The 19,619-nt window shown below is 33.9% G+C and overlaps 1 protein-coding gene across 1 annotated transcript in view; it reads right to left on the bottom strand.

The window, feature by feature from the left end:
• Nucleotides 1-19,619, bottom strand: part of Kcnt2 (potassium sodium-activated channel subfamily T member 2) — a 351,264-nt gene that overhangs the window by 112,470 nt on the left and 219,175 nt on the right. Inside the window, exon 12 of the mRNA XM_050119976.1 lies at nt 8,830-8,938. Coding sequence (XP_049975933.1) covers nt 8,830-8,938 — 109 coding nt within the window. The remainder of the gene's footprint in view (nt 1-8,829; nt 8,939-19,619) is intronic.

Raw genomic sequence — 19,619 nt, 5'->3', positions numbered from 1 at the left:
AGATATCTCACTGCATGGGCAGTCACCCAAAATTCTTCTGTAATATTGGGGAAATCATTTTCAGCCTACAGGCCCATAGTATCATGCAGACTTTTCTATGAAGCAGGAAATTTCAATGATTGTTTCACTTATATTGCCAGATTGTTAGTCACTTTCAAAGCAACTTCTTTATTAACCAATAGTTATAAAGCATTTTCACAGCACACAGTGGGTAATCCCACATCACTTTGTCTGATATTAGTAGAAATGCTGAGAGTCCATCTCAATTTAAGATGATATTGACTATAAACTTGCAGTAAATTGTGCTTATTTTGTTGAGGTATATCCCTTGTAGATTTGTTGTCTCAGGAACTTTTATCATGAAGAGATTTTAGACATAGCCATAGCCCTTCATCTAATGAGGTGGTCTTCAGCTGTTCTATTTTAATCAGCTTATGTGGTAGATTACATTTAAAGATTTATGCATATTTATACCATCCCTGCATCAATGTGATCATGATAGATAATGTTTTGATATGTTGAATTCAGTTTGCAAGTATATTATTGAGAATTTTTGCATTTATGTTTATTAGGGATATTTGGTCTGCACAATTTTTTGTTTGTATCATTGGTTTTGTTATGTGGGTAATAGTGGCTTCATAAGAAATAACAGGATATATTCCTTCTATTTCTATTTTGTGGAACAAATTGAGAAGTAACGTGTATGCTATTGAATCAGTAGAATTAATATTGTGTGATGTAGGTTTCCCCTCTGAATGCTGTGAATACCATTGGTAAATAAAGAACTACTTTGGGCCTATTGCAGAGCTATAGGGGAACAGAGCTAGGCAGGGGGAACCTAAACTGAATGCTGGGAGAAAGAAGAATGGAGTCTGAGAGAAGCCATTTAGTCCCACTGGGGCCAGACCAAACTTTATCTGGTAAGCCACAACCACATGACAATACACAGATTACAAGAAATGGGTTAAATTAAAATGTAAGAGCTAGCCTATAAGAAGTTAGAGCTAATAGGTCAAGTAGTGTTTTAAATAATATAGTTTCTGTGTCTTTATTTTGGGGCTGAGCAGCCAGGAACCAACAAGCAGACCTTCTTACAACAAATTGGCAATCATGTGTCCAACTAAAATCCACTTAAAACCTGAGAGGGCTTAGAAAGGAATTCTAGACACAAAAACAGAGCTTTTTGCTTTTTGCAAAGTTTAGAAATGTGTGTTTAAATCCAAATAACTGCAAAGGGTACCTAGCTTAGAAAAAGCAAGGTGACAGGGGAGAATCTTCCAAAGTAGGGTAAATATAATATAGTGTGATAAAGAGACAAAAGGAAGCTATAGTAGTAAGAATAATTGAGGAGAGAAATAGAAGATCAGAGTAAACAAAAGGAATATGATGAGGGACAACTAATACAAAGTAACTTTGAAAAGACATGGAAACCTACTAGTGCATACTACTACAGCTTCTGGGCTTTATATACTTTAGCTTCCAAAGATATATATATATCTTATATATATATGAAAGTAATTTAATGGGAAAACAATGCCCCAACTAGACATCTTATGCCATCGAGTAAAACTTCCAGTGCCAGGGAGTAGATTACATCTTTTGAAATCTTTGACCAAAGACATCCCATAGAACCTCCCTCCAAAAATGTCATGCATTATTTGCAATTGTGACAATTATGTTTCAGTAAGGTGTTTTTAAATGTCTGCATAATTTTATTTTCTATGCTTTTGTATGACTTAAAGCTGCAAGATTTCCCCATATAGTTGCTAGGTAACAGTTCTTTGGAAAGCAGTAAACAGAAACACTAACTAAACCACCCCAGCTCTGAATTTTGATTATAGAAATCAGACATCTTTTAGGAAAGACATATTGGACAGAAACATAAACAGAATCAAAACAAAACAATGTTATTCATTTTCTTTCACAGAGTAAAAGCTTATTACAAATGGTGATCGAATGGACTGCAATGTAAAATTTCTCATGTTTCTTGCTTAATAGATTCTGCTCTAAATGTAAGTGCATTCAGAGCTATGAAATATACATATTCTTCTGGTGAGAACATATAACACCCAGAAATTCTGTGAATTTTATTTCAATCCTATTGCATTGATCAATAAAAATAACTGTGTGTATTCAGTTATCATAGATTGTGCCAGTTCAACTACTAAACCACATGGTGGAGAATTGAATATTACTTCTAGAAGAAGAATCCCCAGTTTTAGATCAGTCAAGAACCACTACCTTCTAACAAGTGCTCTCATTGAAAATGAAGTCTATCCTCAGATGAGATGTTTCCATTGCTCAGTCTTGATCAGTTATCTCAGATAACCACTCATGAGAAACTATGAAACTAAAGGAAAATTATTTCATAGTATTTTAAATTAACATTAGAATAGTATTTTAATACATCTCAAAGCAAAGATAAAACAAATCGATTTAGAGTAACTTCACTATAAGTATCGTTCAGTGTTTCTGGGCACATCAATTACCAAATGTCCAGTGTCCCTTCCATCAAGTCTCTGAGTGTGAAATTCTCCCTGACCTCCTTGAGTTCTGGGGATAGTTCTCCTTATTCTTTTATTTCACAGATTTTTCTCTTTATGGAGTAAAAAACTAACATCCAAAAAATATACATGAAATATTTATTTTTCAGTTTTCTTTGCCTTACTTATGGATTCTTTTAGAATTCTTCCATGTATATTTCAACAAGAGACTTCTTTGAATGTGTGCATCCAGACAGAAGCTACTTAATACATTTTGAAATGTCTTGTATTAATAGTATGGAATTATATGCTATTAACTCTAAATATCCTTATTAGAGTTCTATGTTTTCTGTTTAATGCACTGAAAACACACAGAGAGTCAGGCATTGCATAATCCATCGATAGATGAAGCATAGCAGATTCACAGAACCTAATGTAGAGACACTGAAGCAGCTATTAATCAATTAGCAAATAGATATGTTAGATATCTTATCAACTGTGAAGATTTAAAACCTTATAGCTGCAAAGAAAAAACAATGCTTCCCCACTCTCCTCAGTTCTCACAATCGATGAAGAAATAAATGAAATGGTTTAGGAATCTGTCCTCAATCTCTCTATTTTCACACCTCAATTAAATTTCTCAGCATCTTTCACCTGAATAGCCATAATAGATTCCTAAAAAAATTGCTCCCAGGAGTGCTTTTTAACCTCGCCACTTCACTTCATATTCCCTGGAGTGAGTTTTTTTTTTTTTTTTATCTAGTTTAAATTGTATGTGCTTTCCTCTGACTATTGTTAACATCTCATTGCTTCCAGAAAAATTCCAATTCATTAGTACATGATAATTATTAAGGCACAATTTTAAGTGTTTTTGAAGAATGATAAGACTGTCCAAGACAATCAGTAATGCGTTAATAAAACATCTCATAATATCTGTCACGTCCTGTTTGTTTATTCTGAAGAGTTTTCCTGGGGTAAAAAAAAAATATGAAGAAATCATCAAAAACTAGCCACAGAAGCTAAAGCATATAGATGGAGACATGATAGATTTAAGTCTCCAAAGAGATAGTGACTAGAAACAGTTTCCTGACATCTTACCTCACTCATAATTTTAGAGTATGATGCAAATGAATTATACTTTCTTCCAAATACAGAGCACACCCTGCACACTTATCAATCATGCTGCGCACACTTATCATTAGTGGAGACAACAGATTTCTCTTACAAGGGATCTCAGATGCATCTTGAACAAGTAAATAAAGGAGAAAGAAAGAACAAGTAACTACTTTTTACAAACCATGTGAACAAAAGGATGAAGTCAACAACTGAAGACTGCAGTTCAGCCCTAAACAGAATACACTGGAAAATTTCCAAATGTGACAAAATATTTTACTCTGCACAGAACCTCATGAGAGTTTGAGTATTTGAGAATTATAAAAACATTTGAAAATTGTAAGAAAGGAATTATAAAAGTGCAATAAGTTAATTAAATTATAAGTGGCCTACAAAAACACTACCTGATAAACCTATTTTGCAAGACCAATTTATTCAGGTGTTAAAAAACTTAGAGGGATGGCTAATTTATAAAAACATTTACCAAAATTGCAAAGGCCACAAAGATGAAAAGAAAATGCTCTCCTTTTAAAAAAATTGACAAGCAAAAGTGATATCCAAGAATATATTTTACTTAAAAAACATATATAGTCATAACTTATTTTTTTAGACAAAACATGGGATGGTATATAAGATATGAAATTTATAATCTGTAAAAAACTGAGGGTGTACATGAGTTCTGTACAATAGTTAACATATCTAAAGTTAAAGGTATTTTAATGTAAAGTATTTAACAAAAATTTACAAGAAATGTTCAGAAAATACTGAATTTTAAAATGTAGAATTAAGAGTGTATTGCAAATATTAAAACCATGAATATGCACTAGATAAATAGTATTATTATTAATCTGTTCGTGCATTAAAATTGTTAGTATAGCTCTATGAAGTTGAGCAACCTTCTTCTCTGGAGAATCTTGCTAAAGTATGAATCTATTGCGTTCATACATGGATTTATGTGTATATGTTTATATGTGTTTATATATGGATGCCTGTACATGTGTGTCTTTGTAGATATGTGTGTAGGTATGTATGTTTAACATACAAGTATCTGAACATGTGGGTATGTTTGTCTGTGTGTAGTATGTGCATCTGTGTATCTGTATTTATGCACAGAAAGTTTAAGCAAATAAAACAAATTGCTAAGAATCAGAAAATATAGACTGGAAAAAAAACTTTCATTACTTAATAACCAGTAAAGTGCAGCTGAATTTTTCAAAACAACAAAAGATTCTCTAGAGAGTACTGAACATGGCCTTCTGTTGAATAGTTAGTGTTCCATTTAGAAACATCAAGAATTTCAAAGTTCTTATGTTCTATATTTTGAAAGTACAGACATTCAAGGCGTTGTGTTCTTAAGCAGGTTGCAGAAGCAAAGTTTAAGATAATGTCTATGTGGGTGTGACATGGGAAATGAGAAATCACTCTGCTTGAAAATATCACACTTTACCATTTGGAGAAAGTCAAGCCTGCATAACCATATGCTATTTAGAAACAGCTAAGTTAATTTCCAATATTTATATTGCTTGGAGATATTCCACACTCTCTTTTCTGCATGGGCAAAAGTGAGGTACTGAAACATCTAAGGGTTTACAAAAAGAAAAAAAATCCACATAGTGTCTAAGATGAAATATAATCTTCATATTTTTAAATCAAACTATTTCTCCATAACATAAGAGTTGTACGCATGCATTATTTACAATAATGTCTTTGCAACTGTAGTCATGCTAATAAAAATTCATTCTTATAACACTGTCAAAAGTACTGTAAAATGTATGTTTACTTTTTTCCACATCTAACTTCTTATTATAATTATGCTTTGTAATTAGTGGAGAGCTAACTCCCACAACTGTAGTGAATGATTCATACTTTGGATTTGTTGTAGTTGTGAAGTAGAAAGTATTTCATTCAGTAAACACTTGGAAATATGGGTGTGATTTTCATTCATTAACTACAGTCAGATTATGTTACATACAAAATATCTTAATATACCAAAAATAAAATTTATGGAGAATTCATAATTTCATTAGCTAATTGAGTTTGCAATCTTTTCTCCGACTTAAAATCGGATGAGAAAGAAAAGAGGTATGAGTGTGTGCAGAGCATCTAACATTTTACTGGGGGTAATGGGATTACATAGTTACCTAAGCTTACCTGCAGGTCATCCCTATAACATTATCCTACAACATTCATCCTCCTTGCAATTAAAAGGCAAGTAACTTCATCAGCTAAGAAAGAAAGAACTTGTAGATGAAGCTCATGAGTAAAAGAATGCAGTGTGTTTATAAAGCTTATTGGAATTCATTCAAGGTTTTCTCCTTTCTAGCAGGAAATAGAAGCATCTCTCTCTCTCTCTCTCTCTCTCTCTCTCTCTCTCTCTCTCTCTCTCTCTCTCTCTCATTCCTCTTATAGTATGTATGGTGTCTGTGACTGTCTGTCTGTAAGTGTCTGTTGGTCTGTGCACATGTGTTTCCAGGCTTTTAAACAAGTTTGGAATGTAAACAGAAAAGGCAATCATGAGATTTATTTCAGTATGACTAAATGTTCTGTAGTTATATGTCTATATCTGAACTTTTATTTTTGCATTTTTCCAACCAGGGTTTTTCAACTGAAGAGAAGTAATTTTTGAGGTCCTCAACAGTATGGAGGCATAAATTTTCTATGCATGTTATTAGATTGAATATTGATCAGGAGATGCTTCTCTAGAATTATTAGGTAAACTTGAAGTAAAGTAAAGACGTCACACAGCCAGATTCTCCATCACTCTTATTTATAGAATGCTGCAATAATATGTGTTATAGGCTTCAGTGCCAATTGTCACAATACAAAATTACTGAAAACCTTTTTCAATGAAAATAGATTTAACATAACATAACATAACTAAAGCTAAATTATCATTTGAATTTAATCTAACAAATCTGACAAAAATAACCCCAAAACGAAAAAAATATTAAAAAATTGATTGTAAAAGAAAGTTAGCATTTCTTCATTTGAGCAAAGAAACTGTTAATTTCCACCGGACATCTGAGATATGAAAATATATACAAAATAATTACTACTTTGGGGTACCTCCTGGGAGATACCCATCAGGCACAAGGATGGATGGGTCTTATATTTCCTTTCTTTCCTTTCATACAAGGCGCTAAACAGAACATCTTCACACGCAGCACAGATGCTAAAAGACCACATACTAGTGGAATGAAGTTTGGCTCCTTGGGGACCATCTTTTTAGCAATATACTATCCAAGCTGACAGTTTAATCCATTGAATGTTATTATGAAAAGTGTGTTACTTCTCAAACTCTTGCTGAGCTATGAAATGAATTAAACTAATTTGCGAGTTTCATACATCAGCTTTAATATTTTTATGACATTGTAGTGAAACTATAATGCTTTTATCTTTAATACTATAAAAAAGACTCCCATCTGAAATGTTGTAATCTCAACTATAAAAAATCTTAAAGCACTATTAAGCAGAATTTCAACATGTGTCAAAATAAGAAATATTGAGATGAGCCCTTGGAAGAGAGTTTTGAAATAATGGACTCATCTTGGTAGGTTTATAATCATAATGTCAAGTGAAATATCTGAAAGAAAATCAACAGAATAGTTTCTGTAGCACCTGACTTGCTTATAGACTATTTCAACACATGTGATCAATCTATGGGAAGCATATTATTGATGAACGTATAAGGAAAGTGCAAAAGAGTGCATATAGCCTCTGAGTATGTATTATCTCACATTCAAAATTATGGGTTGCTTTTCATACTACCTGCAGCTATTGCCTGATGATTTAATTATTATTCAATAGATTGTTAAGTTTTCCAAATATATTTTAATCCTCACCACTAACCCTATATGGTGGAACAGAGGCAACTTTTCAGTAAGAAAGGAAAGCATCACTCTGAATAGTAATTTGCATACCTGAGCTTTTCAGATTAAAAACTTTAATATTTTGATTACTGATCATTCATTAATGCTACCCTAATATGTTGTTTTAAATTTGACAATAACAATTAAAAATATGAATGTTTACAGCAAACAGGATTATGGAAAAACTCTAATGAGGTACTTCCCATATACTTTTCCATTTCCTTCACAAAGGCATCTTTCTTGAATGATTCTCATGTCTATTTTTCAGCTTTGTTAGCCTTGGAACCACCACCTCAGACCACTCCAATCAGACCTCCTGCAATGAGTATTTTCTAAAGATCTTACAAAGTGTAATAATACACAACATAAAGAGTCGGTGTTTTAGGTTGTCCTATATACATTTTCTGAAAAGCAACTGATTAAGTCATTTGTGATACGGTCAGGACATGGTAGAACTAACTCGGTAACACCACCTCATTAGTTTCTTATTATTTAAAATTAATTTATAATGTTTATTTCAGTATAATAAACCAACAAGTTGCATTTAACTTATGTGGACACATTGTGTACAAAATAACTTGTGTCATGTTGCTTAAAGGACTTACATTTTAATAACCATTTAAGCTTTGATTGTTGAGGCAACTTAAAACAAAATAAACAAAATACAGAACACGCCGGATTGCGGAGAAAAGTACATGAATTATTGATTGGACACAAAATTGTGCCTTTCTCTCACAGAAGCATTTAGGAAAAAAATAATTTAACATACTTTTATTGTTCAATTAACTAATGATGCAAAGCATGATCTCCCTAGCCAATGTACCCCTTTAAAATAGTGTCTCTAAAGCCACAAAACAGAAGATTTAAATTTTGCTTGAATTATTTTAAGTCTATAACTCAAATTAAAGATTGTATATTAATGTATCACACTGTAATATACTATAGATTAAGGTAATTTGTGTTTTGAGTAATAAATACAGCAGAGAACTGAACATTAAACTTATTCCCAGCTTCTTTGAGAATGAGAAAATGATGTAAACATGTATTTGCTTAAGTAAAAGGCTTAATAAATTTAAAAAAAATAAATAAAAATACAAATAAACTTAAAAACATGCACGGTAAACTCTGGTGATAAAAACAGCAAGTTAAATGACAAAAGAAAGATTCATCCCAAATATTATATTATTGCATCTGAGGAATTCTTATATTTTAAGTAAATAATTAAAAGAGAATCTTTCCTGCCCTTCAGGACCATGAGTTAATGAATTGTCACCCACTTTATAAATGTAAACAATAAATAGCAAAAGAGTCTGGAGGAATTTCATGGAAGAATTCGAAGACTGTCAGTAAAGACCAAAGCTTACCTGCAAATTTAATGTGGAATTTATTTTCGGGTTTTAATATCTGAACATACAAAGGACAATTTGGAGCAAAATCCTTCACAGCCCATGCTCTCAAAATTGTTTGATGATCCTGAAATGATAAGATATCCAAAAATATCCTAAGAATAAATTTAGCAATAGAGTATTAAATTGATAATACAGAATAAAAATAGTAAGGTAACTAATTTATCAGATAATCACATCTATGGTTAAAGTTTAAATATTAAAACTACTGATATCATCTTGATTTTGGTTTTGATGTTTTGGGTCAGTGTCTTCTATATTTCACACTGTATTCAAACTTACTATGCACATGGGTATGGATTTGAACTTCTAATATTCCTACTTCTATCTCAGAACTGTGATTACAATCTTTTACCATCATGTTTAGCTGAAATTTTCTTTTTGGGAACACTTACTATTTACATATAGGATCTAATTTCTAATTTAATCAGAAATACTAAATGATAGGACATTAGAGACTGAGAGAACAGTTGCTAAACAATATTAAGCATAGCCAGAATCATAAAAGAATGGGTCCAGTATTAGTCATAATGACAGTCCCCACATAAACAATAGGAATTTCTCATATAAATTTATTTGAAAATTTGAAGAAAACAAAATAAGCAACTACAGTGACAACCCAAGCAGAAAACATCATATTGTTCATACAACAGTAAAAGTTAAAACATTTATTCTATTTTTATATTCAACAGTGTATATGTGCATACGTGTGTGTGTACAGTGATGAGAAACAGTTGGAATTAAATGTACTAGGAATGTAAGGATGCTATGAAAATCAAATTGCAAATACATTTTCAATGTAAAAATCTTGCACTTAAGCCATTGTATAAATTTAGGGCAGATTAATAGAAAATAAGATATTTTATTACCAGGTAGTTTCCAGAAATGGATGTTGTGGGTTAGCATTGCCATTGAGTAGCCAATAGATTCATATTGATGTTCAAGTTTAATTAAGTAAATGAATTTCTTTAGATACACTAGCCACCCATCACATATTTAGAGCCACGGATGACTAGGAGCTGCCTTAGTGGACAGTGGAAATAAAGAAAATTCAATTCATCAGTAGTTTCTAGGACAAAGAAGATGAAAATAACCTCTCCCATCAATGTGTGATAAAAGTAGATATATTGGGTTGAATATGGCAATACAGAAAGGAGAGCCTGTTGTCAATACTTGGTAACTGATATATACATTTTATTTTACTTTATTTTTGTGATCTCAACCCAGGGTATTTATGTTGCTTTCTTAATTCTCTGAATTCATCAGGACATGGAACATTAAAAAGTCCTCAGGTCCCCTCCCATCAATGGTATTCTTACAAAGAAAAGGTAGAGTTTTTATAAAAGAAAACCTAGAAGCCTCCCAGGACCCCTTATAACAACTTGTTCTTTAGCCAAGAACACATTTACTAGGAACCAAAAAGTCACTTTTAGTCAGACACTGGATGTGCTTGCACTTTGACCTCAGGCTTCCTTAATCTGCTACTTATGAGTGATGCATTTTATTTTGCTCTAGGACTGTAGCAGCTTGAACAAAACAGTGAAAACAACTTACACAAAAGCTGGTTAACACTAGGTCAGGATGGCATCAGGGCACACAGGCATTTCCATGAGCACATACAATTCTTGAGAACACTAACATCACTACTAATGACTCTCAAACGAACATCAATTATTTAATATAGAATGATTTTGACGTTACAATATTATAAATAATCGAGTTATGATGTTTTCCTTCATTAGAAACACAAAATTTAAACCCAAATAGAACAGAACCATAATATAAAAAATACATAGCAATATATTTTTCAATTTATTTTATGTTATTTTACAATGATTTAAGCTGTGTGTCCCTCAATATCTAATTGGACTGGGTAAATCAGAATTTTCATGTAGAAAATGCAGACACATTTTAATCACACATCATCGCAATAAAGGAAACAAATAGTCTAAAAAAAGTTCTTTAAGAAGCTGGCCAATGGCTAAGGAGTTGAACTAGCAAGGAAGTCAGGACCACTAGGGGTTGGTCCATCCACTGAGACAGAGTGCCTGAGCTAGTGGATACTCACCAAATCCAGCTGGACTGGGACAGAATGAGCAAACTGGACCCTCTGAATGTGGCTGACAATTGGGGAAGATTGAGAAGCCAATGATAATGGCACTGGGATTTGTCTCTACTACATGTACTGGCTTTTGGGGATCCCATTCTATTTGGATACATACGTTCTTAAGCATGGATGGAGTGGGGAGGGCCTGGCACTTTCCACAGGGCAGGGTATCCTGCTCTCTCTTAGGATTGGAGAGAAACGGGGAGGGTGAGTGGGGGTGCTGGAGGGGAGCGGGAGGAGGGAAGAAAGTGGAAATTTTGAAGGGTATTATTTATAAAGTAATACAAAAAGAAATCGGCTAAATATTTGACAAAAAAAGAAGTTGCCCGAAAAAGTTGAACAAACACAAATTATTTTTCAATGTCTTTGAAATTTTTAATAGTAGAAATAATAAAATTAGGATAAAACATAACAAATTCAGCATTCTTATCAATAGACTTATCAATTTGCATGCTGTTATCAGCTAAGTAATTGTGGACTACCAAGCCAGATAAAGCAAAATAGAGCATTGCCTATATCTCAGATATCTCTCAGAGAACACCATAGGAGTAAACACTCCACACTCAAATAAGACTTGGGCCTACACAATTCCAGAGAGACACATCATGACAAAGTCAGTTTTTTTTTTCTTTGCCATTCCAACCCCCTGTCACTATGAACCTGGCTTCTAAGAAATTATGAGAAGATCAGCCTGTTAACCTGATGCTGACAATGTTTTCCCTCTCTCCTCTCTTTCCCCTCCCTTCATCCTCTCTTCATCCTTTGTTTTTCTACAGAAAAGGCTGGTGTCTTTTGAGTTATCAGCTAGCCATGGTCTATCAAGTTGCAGTTAAGACTAGGCATCTCCTTTTTCAGTAAGGCTTGATGAGGCAACCTAGTAGGAAGGAAAGGTTCCCAAAACAGGTACCAGAGTCAGAGACAGTCCCTGCTCACACTCTTAGGAGTTCCACTAGACGAACAAACTATACCAGAGTAACATAATGCAGTCCCATGCAGGCTCCCTGGCTGGCAGTTCAGTCTCCATGAACCACATTACACACAGGTTAGTTGATTCTGTGGGTTTTCTTGTGGTGTCCTTGACCTCTCTGGTTTCGACAATCCTTACTCCCCATCTTCTGCAGGATTCCCAGAGCTCAGTCTAAAGTTTGGCTGTTGGACTCTGTTTCCTTCAGTTGCTGGATAAAGCCTCTCTGATGACAGTTGGCCTAGGCACCGATTATGTTTGTCTTTCTGGTTAATTCCTTCGGGATAATCTTTTTTACTGCCATCCATTGCCAGCAAATTTTGTGATGTCATTGTTTTTATACCTGAGTAACACTCTCCACTGCTGGTAAGAGTGCATGTTTACACAACCACTTTGGAAATTAATATGGCAACTTTTCTGAAAATTGGGAATACATTTACCTCAAGACTCAGCTATATCACTCCTGAGTATAAACCCAAAGGATGCTCTACCATAGCACAAGGATACTTGTTCAACTATGTTCATAGAAGCTTTATCTCTTCATTCAAAGTAGCTAGAAACTGGAATAACTTTGCACATGGTTCTTTTTCCACTTATCCCAGGAGCTGTCCTACCTAGATATATGGAGGAGTGGAGATGTGAAGGCTTGACAGGGTGGTCGTAAATGTTTGTACCCTAGCTGATCACATTTCATTTGTCAGTATTTTCTGCACTGTGGAATTGGTTTATGTCCATATTTTTGAAGTGGCCTCTCTGGAGTCCCTAATAGTCATCTGAGGCATTCAATAAGATCCTTCCATTACATGCTCTTAATATATTTTTTTCTAAATGCACAAAAGATTTGGTTCTTATTTTGTGCATGTTTTTCTCCAGAATCATTTTCCTTTGCTTAGCTTCATGTACTCTTATCAATTGTATGTGAGCATGTTAAGCAGCCAAGTAGCTTAAGGACCTCAGAGTAGATTATGAGGGTTTTTAATATATCGTTTTTCCTACAAATTCATTTTTTCACCTGTTTACTCTGAAAATAAATCTTTGTCTTCTGTTTTCTCAATTCAGTGAAATTGCAGTGATCTACTTGATTATCTTATTTTTAAGTAGGAACACATGCATATGTTTATTTGTACATGTAGGTACATTGTATGTATGTATGTATGTATGTATGTATGTATGTATGTATACATCTGAGTAAAGTAGAGCCTGTTTTGCGACTGATCATGCTGTTTCCCTTATTCTTATAGATCACATTTTCACTGCGCTCATGTTGTTCTGTCTGAAAATAATTGCTTTGTGTATCTTGTTCAGAGCTTTAAAAATTTGTGTGGGAATGCTTTCCCAGAACTTTCTACTCCCATATGGCAGAGAGCAGCAGTTTCTCACTTACTTGTAAATATGTTTCAGACCTCAGTTAACTGTCAAAATTCAGGCTGTTGTATTTTTATTTTTCATGGATATTTTACCTATAAGATTAAAATAAAATCAGAAGTTCCATATATAGGTAATATACTAATAATGTCTAACCTTGGACCAAAGACCTCAATATCATAAATTCCATGTGAAAATTAGCTCAGAAATTATCCTTGAAAATAATTCTGCTCTTAAAGCATAGTAATGTTTTGTGTTTATTTGTTTTGCTTTATTTTTTTCTTCCCTTGGCATTTGCCTTCCCCTCATTCCTGTTAGCTGTTATTCATTCTTTACTCTATTTGTCATTTATAATGAATTCACCAAATTTAGTTGTTACCCTACTGATTGCTATTTGTCAAATCATGGAGAGGGGAAACTCAAGAGGCCGGAAATATGCTCTCTTTTGTCCTGTTCACTGATTTCGTGTTTGCACTCACTGTTGTATCTCATTAGACACTTAATAATTGAATTTCAAATTTACAAATAAATTCAAGTGAAGTCTGCTTTCCTTTAGCCTAAATTAAGATAGAGGTACAATTGTAAAATTTAAGTATTTTAAAAAAGATATTCTGATGTCATCAACAATGACATCAACCTTCCTGAGTCTATGATCACCACTCAGTATAACCTTCTCAAATGTCCTCTTCATTTAGAAACTCCTCTTCTTCTTGGTTTGTACATGCTTACTCCCTTTTGAATATTTGTCTGTTTCTCTTCATAAATTGTCTTTGTTGATTTTTCCTGCACTTATAACCTCTAAATAAAACACTATATTTAGTGTCATTCAAAGAAAACTTCCTAGCGATATTCAATTCTTCAGTGGCCTACTGTCCCTCTTAATCATTATGCTTTAAAATACTTCCTGTGTTTATTATCACGTGTGTGTGTGTGTTTAGAACTATATGTCTCATGTGAAACCCAATCTCTTTTCTAAATACCTGCTTATTATTCATAGCTGGGCACTTTAGATATTTAAATAAAGTATTGAAAATAATATTTTAAGAACCCCAGAATTCCATATGCATTCATATTTTCTATTTGAGAACAGTAAAGTGACCAAAAGTAAAATTCTGAGTAACACTCCAATCAATGTAAGTGTTCCACATTTTCTTTATCCATTCTTTGGTTGGGGGACTTCAGGAACTTTGAAGGCAAATAGATGGAACTACAGAAAATATTTGTAAGTGAGATAACCCAGACCCAAAAATACAAACATTGTATGTATTCATTTATAAGTATAAATTAGCTGTAACATAACCATGTTACAATTCACAGACCCAGAGAGGCTAGGTAACAAGGAGGGGACATGTGGATCTCACTGGGAAGGAGAAATAGAAAAGATCTTCTCTGTGGACTGGTAGCAAGATGGGATGAGAACTTGAAGGATCAGGTTGATGAGTGGAGAAGGAAAGTACTGGAAGAGGTTCTTTCCAAGGTCAGGTCGAAACCTGATACAAGGGAAATTCCCGGAAATCTACAAATATGACCCCAGTTAAGACTCCTAGCAATAATGGATACATAGCCTAAACTGGCCACCTCTTGTGATCAGATTAGTGACTATCCCAGTTGCCATCACAGAGCCTTTATCCAGTAACTGATGGAAAGAAATAACAGAGACTCACAGACAACCATTAGGCAGAACTCAGGGAATTCTGCTGAATAGAAGGAGGAAAGATTTTAGGAGTCAAACAGGACAAGGGCATCGCAAGAAAACCAATAAAAAAACTAACCAAGATCATTGGAACTCACAGAGACTAAAGTAAAACCCAGGAAGCCTCCATGGAACTGATTTAGGTCCTCTGATATGTGTGAAAGTTGTGTAACTTGGTCTACTTATGGCACGCCTAACAATGAAAGTAGGAACTGTCCCTGTTGCTTTGGCTGGTTCCTGTTAGCCTATTCCTCATACTGGATTGCCTTGCCCAGCCTTAATAAAAGGAAAGGAGCTTAGTCTTATGTTAACTTAATATGCCAACAATCTTCTTCTAAAGAATCATTCACATGACATCTGATGGGTCCTCTTTTCTAATAGTCACGGAGAACCATTAAAAGATTTTAAATTGTTTTCAATATTATCACTTGTGCTACTATATAAGCCTATTTCTCTTAAGTTCAAAACGTTGGGTCCAAGTGGTATATTATTGTTTGGAATAGAAAACAGTAAATATTCATTGCATAATTGAAAGTGGAAGTGATAAAATAAGTAGTTAATAAGAGGTACTCAAATGTATACTTCAGTGTAGTCTCTTAAGACACAGATAACAAATTAATGAATGATATGATAATAAGTGCTAAATAACAGGTACATAAATTACAGTCACCTGTCAGCCTCCAAATGTAAAAAATAGTAATGGAAATGACAGCAAAACATCTGATTTTGAGAACCTAAATAAGTGATTAAGAAACACAATGAGAATAAAAACAGAAATAACATCCAGGTGGCCTGTGGGTTTCCATAACGTTTTGTTTACAGCCACAAAATTCCATCACTAAGGTTAATTTTAGATGGATAGGCACAATAACAAAAAATAGTATCTACTTATAGCTAGGAAATTGTTTCTGTAAATGATCAAAAAATGACGATGGGAATTAAAACCTGGATGTGAGTGTTGGGACCAATTAAGTCCTGGCCTTCAGCTGCACTTCCCTGTCTAATTAAAGTTACTAGAAGCTGTGCTTAGGGATGGGATTTTCACTTGTTGGCCATTGACTGCAGTGTATTTAAGACTCCATGGTGCTATTAAAGAGGGGCTTTTGGTACCAGTGTTGGAAGTTCTGTGTGTCGATTTGTCTCTATGGGTGTATTCTCAACCTCCAGCCCCTTGCCCGAAGCACAGACAGAGGCCGCGGTGCAAGGTATGTGAGAGTTACAATTGTCTCTTTATTAAAAACAGAATATATATGGAATATATATATATATATATATATCATATAAGCTTAAATGGTAAAAGAGTCAAAGTTTGTCTAGGGAACAGACTAAGTACAAGGAAATAGTAGACCACAAGCGAATGTTGGGGAACAGTGAATAGATGTTGAACTAATTATAATGTTAAACATTATAATCATTTTAATTTATAAATTTGACTGATATCCCATGTGAACAATAAGCTATTATGCTGAGCTCCAGTTCTCTCAACTCTAAAACAATTGCATGAAATGCCATAATGTAAAAAATGCCTTGGCATACGAGAGCTACTCAATAACTGTCAAATAGGCTTGGCTCTTTTTTTCAAGTTATTTTACTAATGAACTTGGAACAGTTGTTCCAACATGTACATACCAATAATAAAATGTCAACTCCAATTTCATCCCAGTAAAAGCATGCAAACAACATTTGCAGAAAGTTACATCTACAATCTTCAATTAGTATCATATTAAGGAAAATATAATTGCCTTTTCCTTAAAAAGAATATAAAAATAATTTATCTTTGTGTTTATTTCTGTATGTGTTTGATAAGGGAGTCCCTTCTGCATGCTGTGAATACCATTGGTTAATAAAGAAACTGCTTGGGCCTGTGCAGAGCAGAATACAGGTAGGTAGGGAAACTAAACTGAATGCTGAGAAAAAGGAGGCATAGTCAGACAGAAGCCATGGAGCAGCCACCAGAGACAGCTATGTTGAAACCTTGCCAGAAGGCCAGGAGCCTCATGGTAAAATATAAATAAATGGAGATGGGTTAAATTAAGATGTAAGAGTAAGCAAATAAGAAACTAGAACTAATGGGCCAAGCAGTGACTTAAATAATATAGTTTCTGTGTGATTATTTTGGGAGTCTGGGCAGCCGGGAAATAAACAAGCAACCTCCTACGACATGTGTTTATTTGTTTGTATGTATATGTGTGTCTTCTGTATTCTTATGAGCATGTGAGTGAATATGTGGAGACCAGAGTACGAATGCAAGAGTCTTTCTCTATCATCCTCTACCTTACTGTTTGAGATAGGGATCCTCACAGAACAGGAAGGCCAAAATTTAGTCTAATCTAGCTGGCTGGTGGGTATGAGAATCCAGCTGTCTTAGTCTCCACTTAATGTAGCCAGGTGTAATTATACTCTGCTCTTTTGGTGGGATCTGGGGACTTCAACTTAGGTCCCCAGACTTGCAAAAACAGCAAGACGTCATCTCCCTACCCAACACACATTATTATTTTTATAATTACTTAATCTGTACTAATTAAAGAGAATTTTGACTTAAATCAATTTATACTTCATGATACTTTTGAAAGTACATTGTTCATTCAACATTAAGAAGAAATAGTTATTGATGTAGAAAACTTGGCACTTTAAAATTCAGGATTGTTTTAAAATTTTCTAATGTATATAAATACCACTTGTTATTATAAACTTTTATATTTTAAAACATTATAGTATAATTAGCCATAATTTGTTGTTGCTATTAAGAGAGACCAATACACATAGAACAATTTCTGGGGCATCCTTTTTTTTTCTGGTTACAATACTTAGTGTTATTATTAATGTAACAAAATAATTCATTTAATTCAGATTTAAATGAACATTCTGATATAACTATTAAAATTTATTTTTCAGAAATAGTAGACTATCAAAAGACATCAAAACTCAGATAAATAAAAGTTTATTCAAATTACGTCAGGGTAAATAAGAACCACATAATGTGTAACTTTAAAATTCCTCTCAGTAGAAAATACATAGCTGAGCAAGTTTTAAAACACAAATTTACATTGAACATGTTATCCTTATATGCAGACACATTGGTCGACTCAGAAAATACTACTGAATAAGTTCACTATATCAAAATTGTGAAACATTAAGCCTCTCTGCCCACATCTTCATCCATTTCCTATACCATCCCCGCCTGGCTTCCATCCTCCAGAAGTTGTTGCATACCAACCCCAATTCAGGAATAGAAAACCAATCAGATAGACAAACTCTTATCTCAGTTAATTAAAAGATGAAGAGAGAATATCCAAATTAATAAAATCAGAAACAAGAAGGGGACCATAGCAGCCACAAAGGAACAATTCATCAAGATGAAGTCTCAGTCCTGAATATCTATGTCCCTAATATAAAAGTGCACACATATGTAATAAAAGAAACATTACTAGGACTCATTTCACACATCAAACCCCACACACTAATAGTAGGAGACTTCAACACTCCTCTCTCACCAATGGGCAGGTCAAACAGACAGAAACTTAACAGAGAAATAAGAGAACTAAAAGATGTAATGAATCAAATGGACTTAATGGACATCTATAGAACATTCCATCCAATCAGAAAAGAATATACCTTCTTCCCAGCATCTCATGGAACCTTCTCAAAAACTGATCATATACTCGGTAACAAAGGACACATTTAAACTGGAGTAACTACCTGTGTCTTATTAGATCACCGTGGAGTAAAGTTAGAATTTAACAACAATTCCACCCTCAGAAAGTCTGCAGACTCATGGAAACTTAACAGTCAACTACTGAACCACCCCTGGGTCAAGGAGGAAAAAAGGAAGGAAACTAAAGTCTTTCTCGAATTCAATGAAAATGAAGATACAACATACCCAAGCCTATGGGACACTATGAAAGCAGTGCTAAGAGGAAAGTTCATAGCACTATGTGCCCACAAAAAGAAAACAGAGAAAGCTCACGTTAGAAACTTAACAGCCCACTTGAAAGCTCTAGAAAAAAAAAAAAAAAAAAAAAAAGAAGCAGACTCACCCAGGAGGAGTAGAAGACTGGAAATAATCAAAATGATGGTTGAAATCAACAAAATAGAAACACAGAAAACAATCTAAAGAATCAATGAAACAAAGAGCTGGTTCTTTGAGAAAATCAACAAGACTGACAAACCCCTATCTGAACTAATCAGAAAGTGGAGAAAGAACTCTGAAATTAACAAGATCAGAAATGAAAAGGGGGACATAACAACAGACTTTGAGGAAATTCAGAGAATCATTAGGTCTTATTACAAAAGCCAGTATGCTACAAAATTGGAAAATGTAAAAGAAATGGACATTTTTTAGATAAATACCATATACCAAAATTAAATCAAGACCAGGTGAACAATTTAAATAGTCCTATAAGTCATGAGGAAATAGAATCCACTCATTAGTGGATTCTCGCCATAAACAAAGGACATTGAGCCTATAATTCACAATCCTAGGGAAGCCAAGTAATAAGGTGAACCTAAAGAACAAAACACATATAGATTCTCCTGGAAATTAGAAGCAGATAAGATCACCAGGCAAATGTTGGGAGCATGGGGGTGGTGGGGAAGTGGGGGAGAGAAGGGAGAAGAAG

The sequence above is a fragment of the Alexandromys fortis genome, unplaced genomic scaffold (assembly GCF_014885135.2).
Source record: "Alexandromys fortis isolate MF-2015 unplaced genomic scaffold, M_Fortis_MF-2015_v1.1 scaffold_142, whole genome shotgun sequence".
NCBI classification, from domain to species: Eukaryota; Metazoa; Chordata; class Mammalia; order Rodentia; family Cricetidae; genus Alexandromys; species Alexandromys fortis.
The sequence above is the reverse complement of the archived record's forward strand: the minus strand, read 5'-3'. Positions and strand labels throughout refer to the sequence as shown.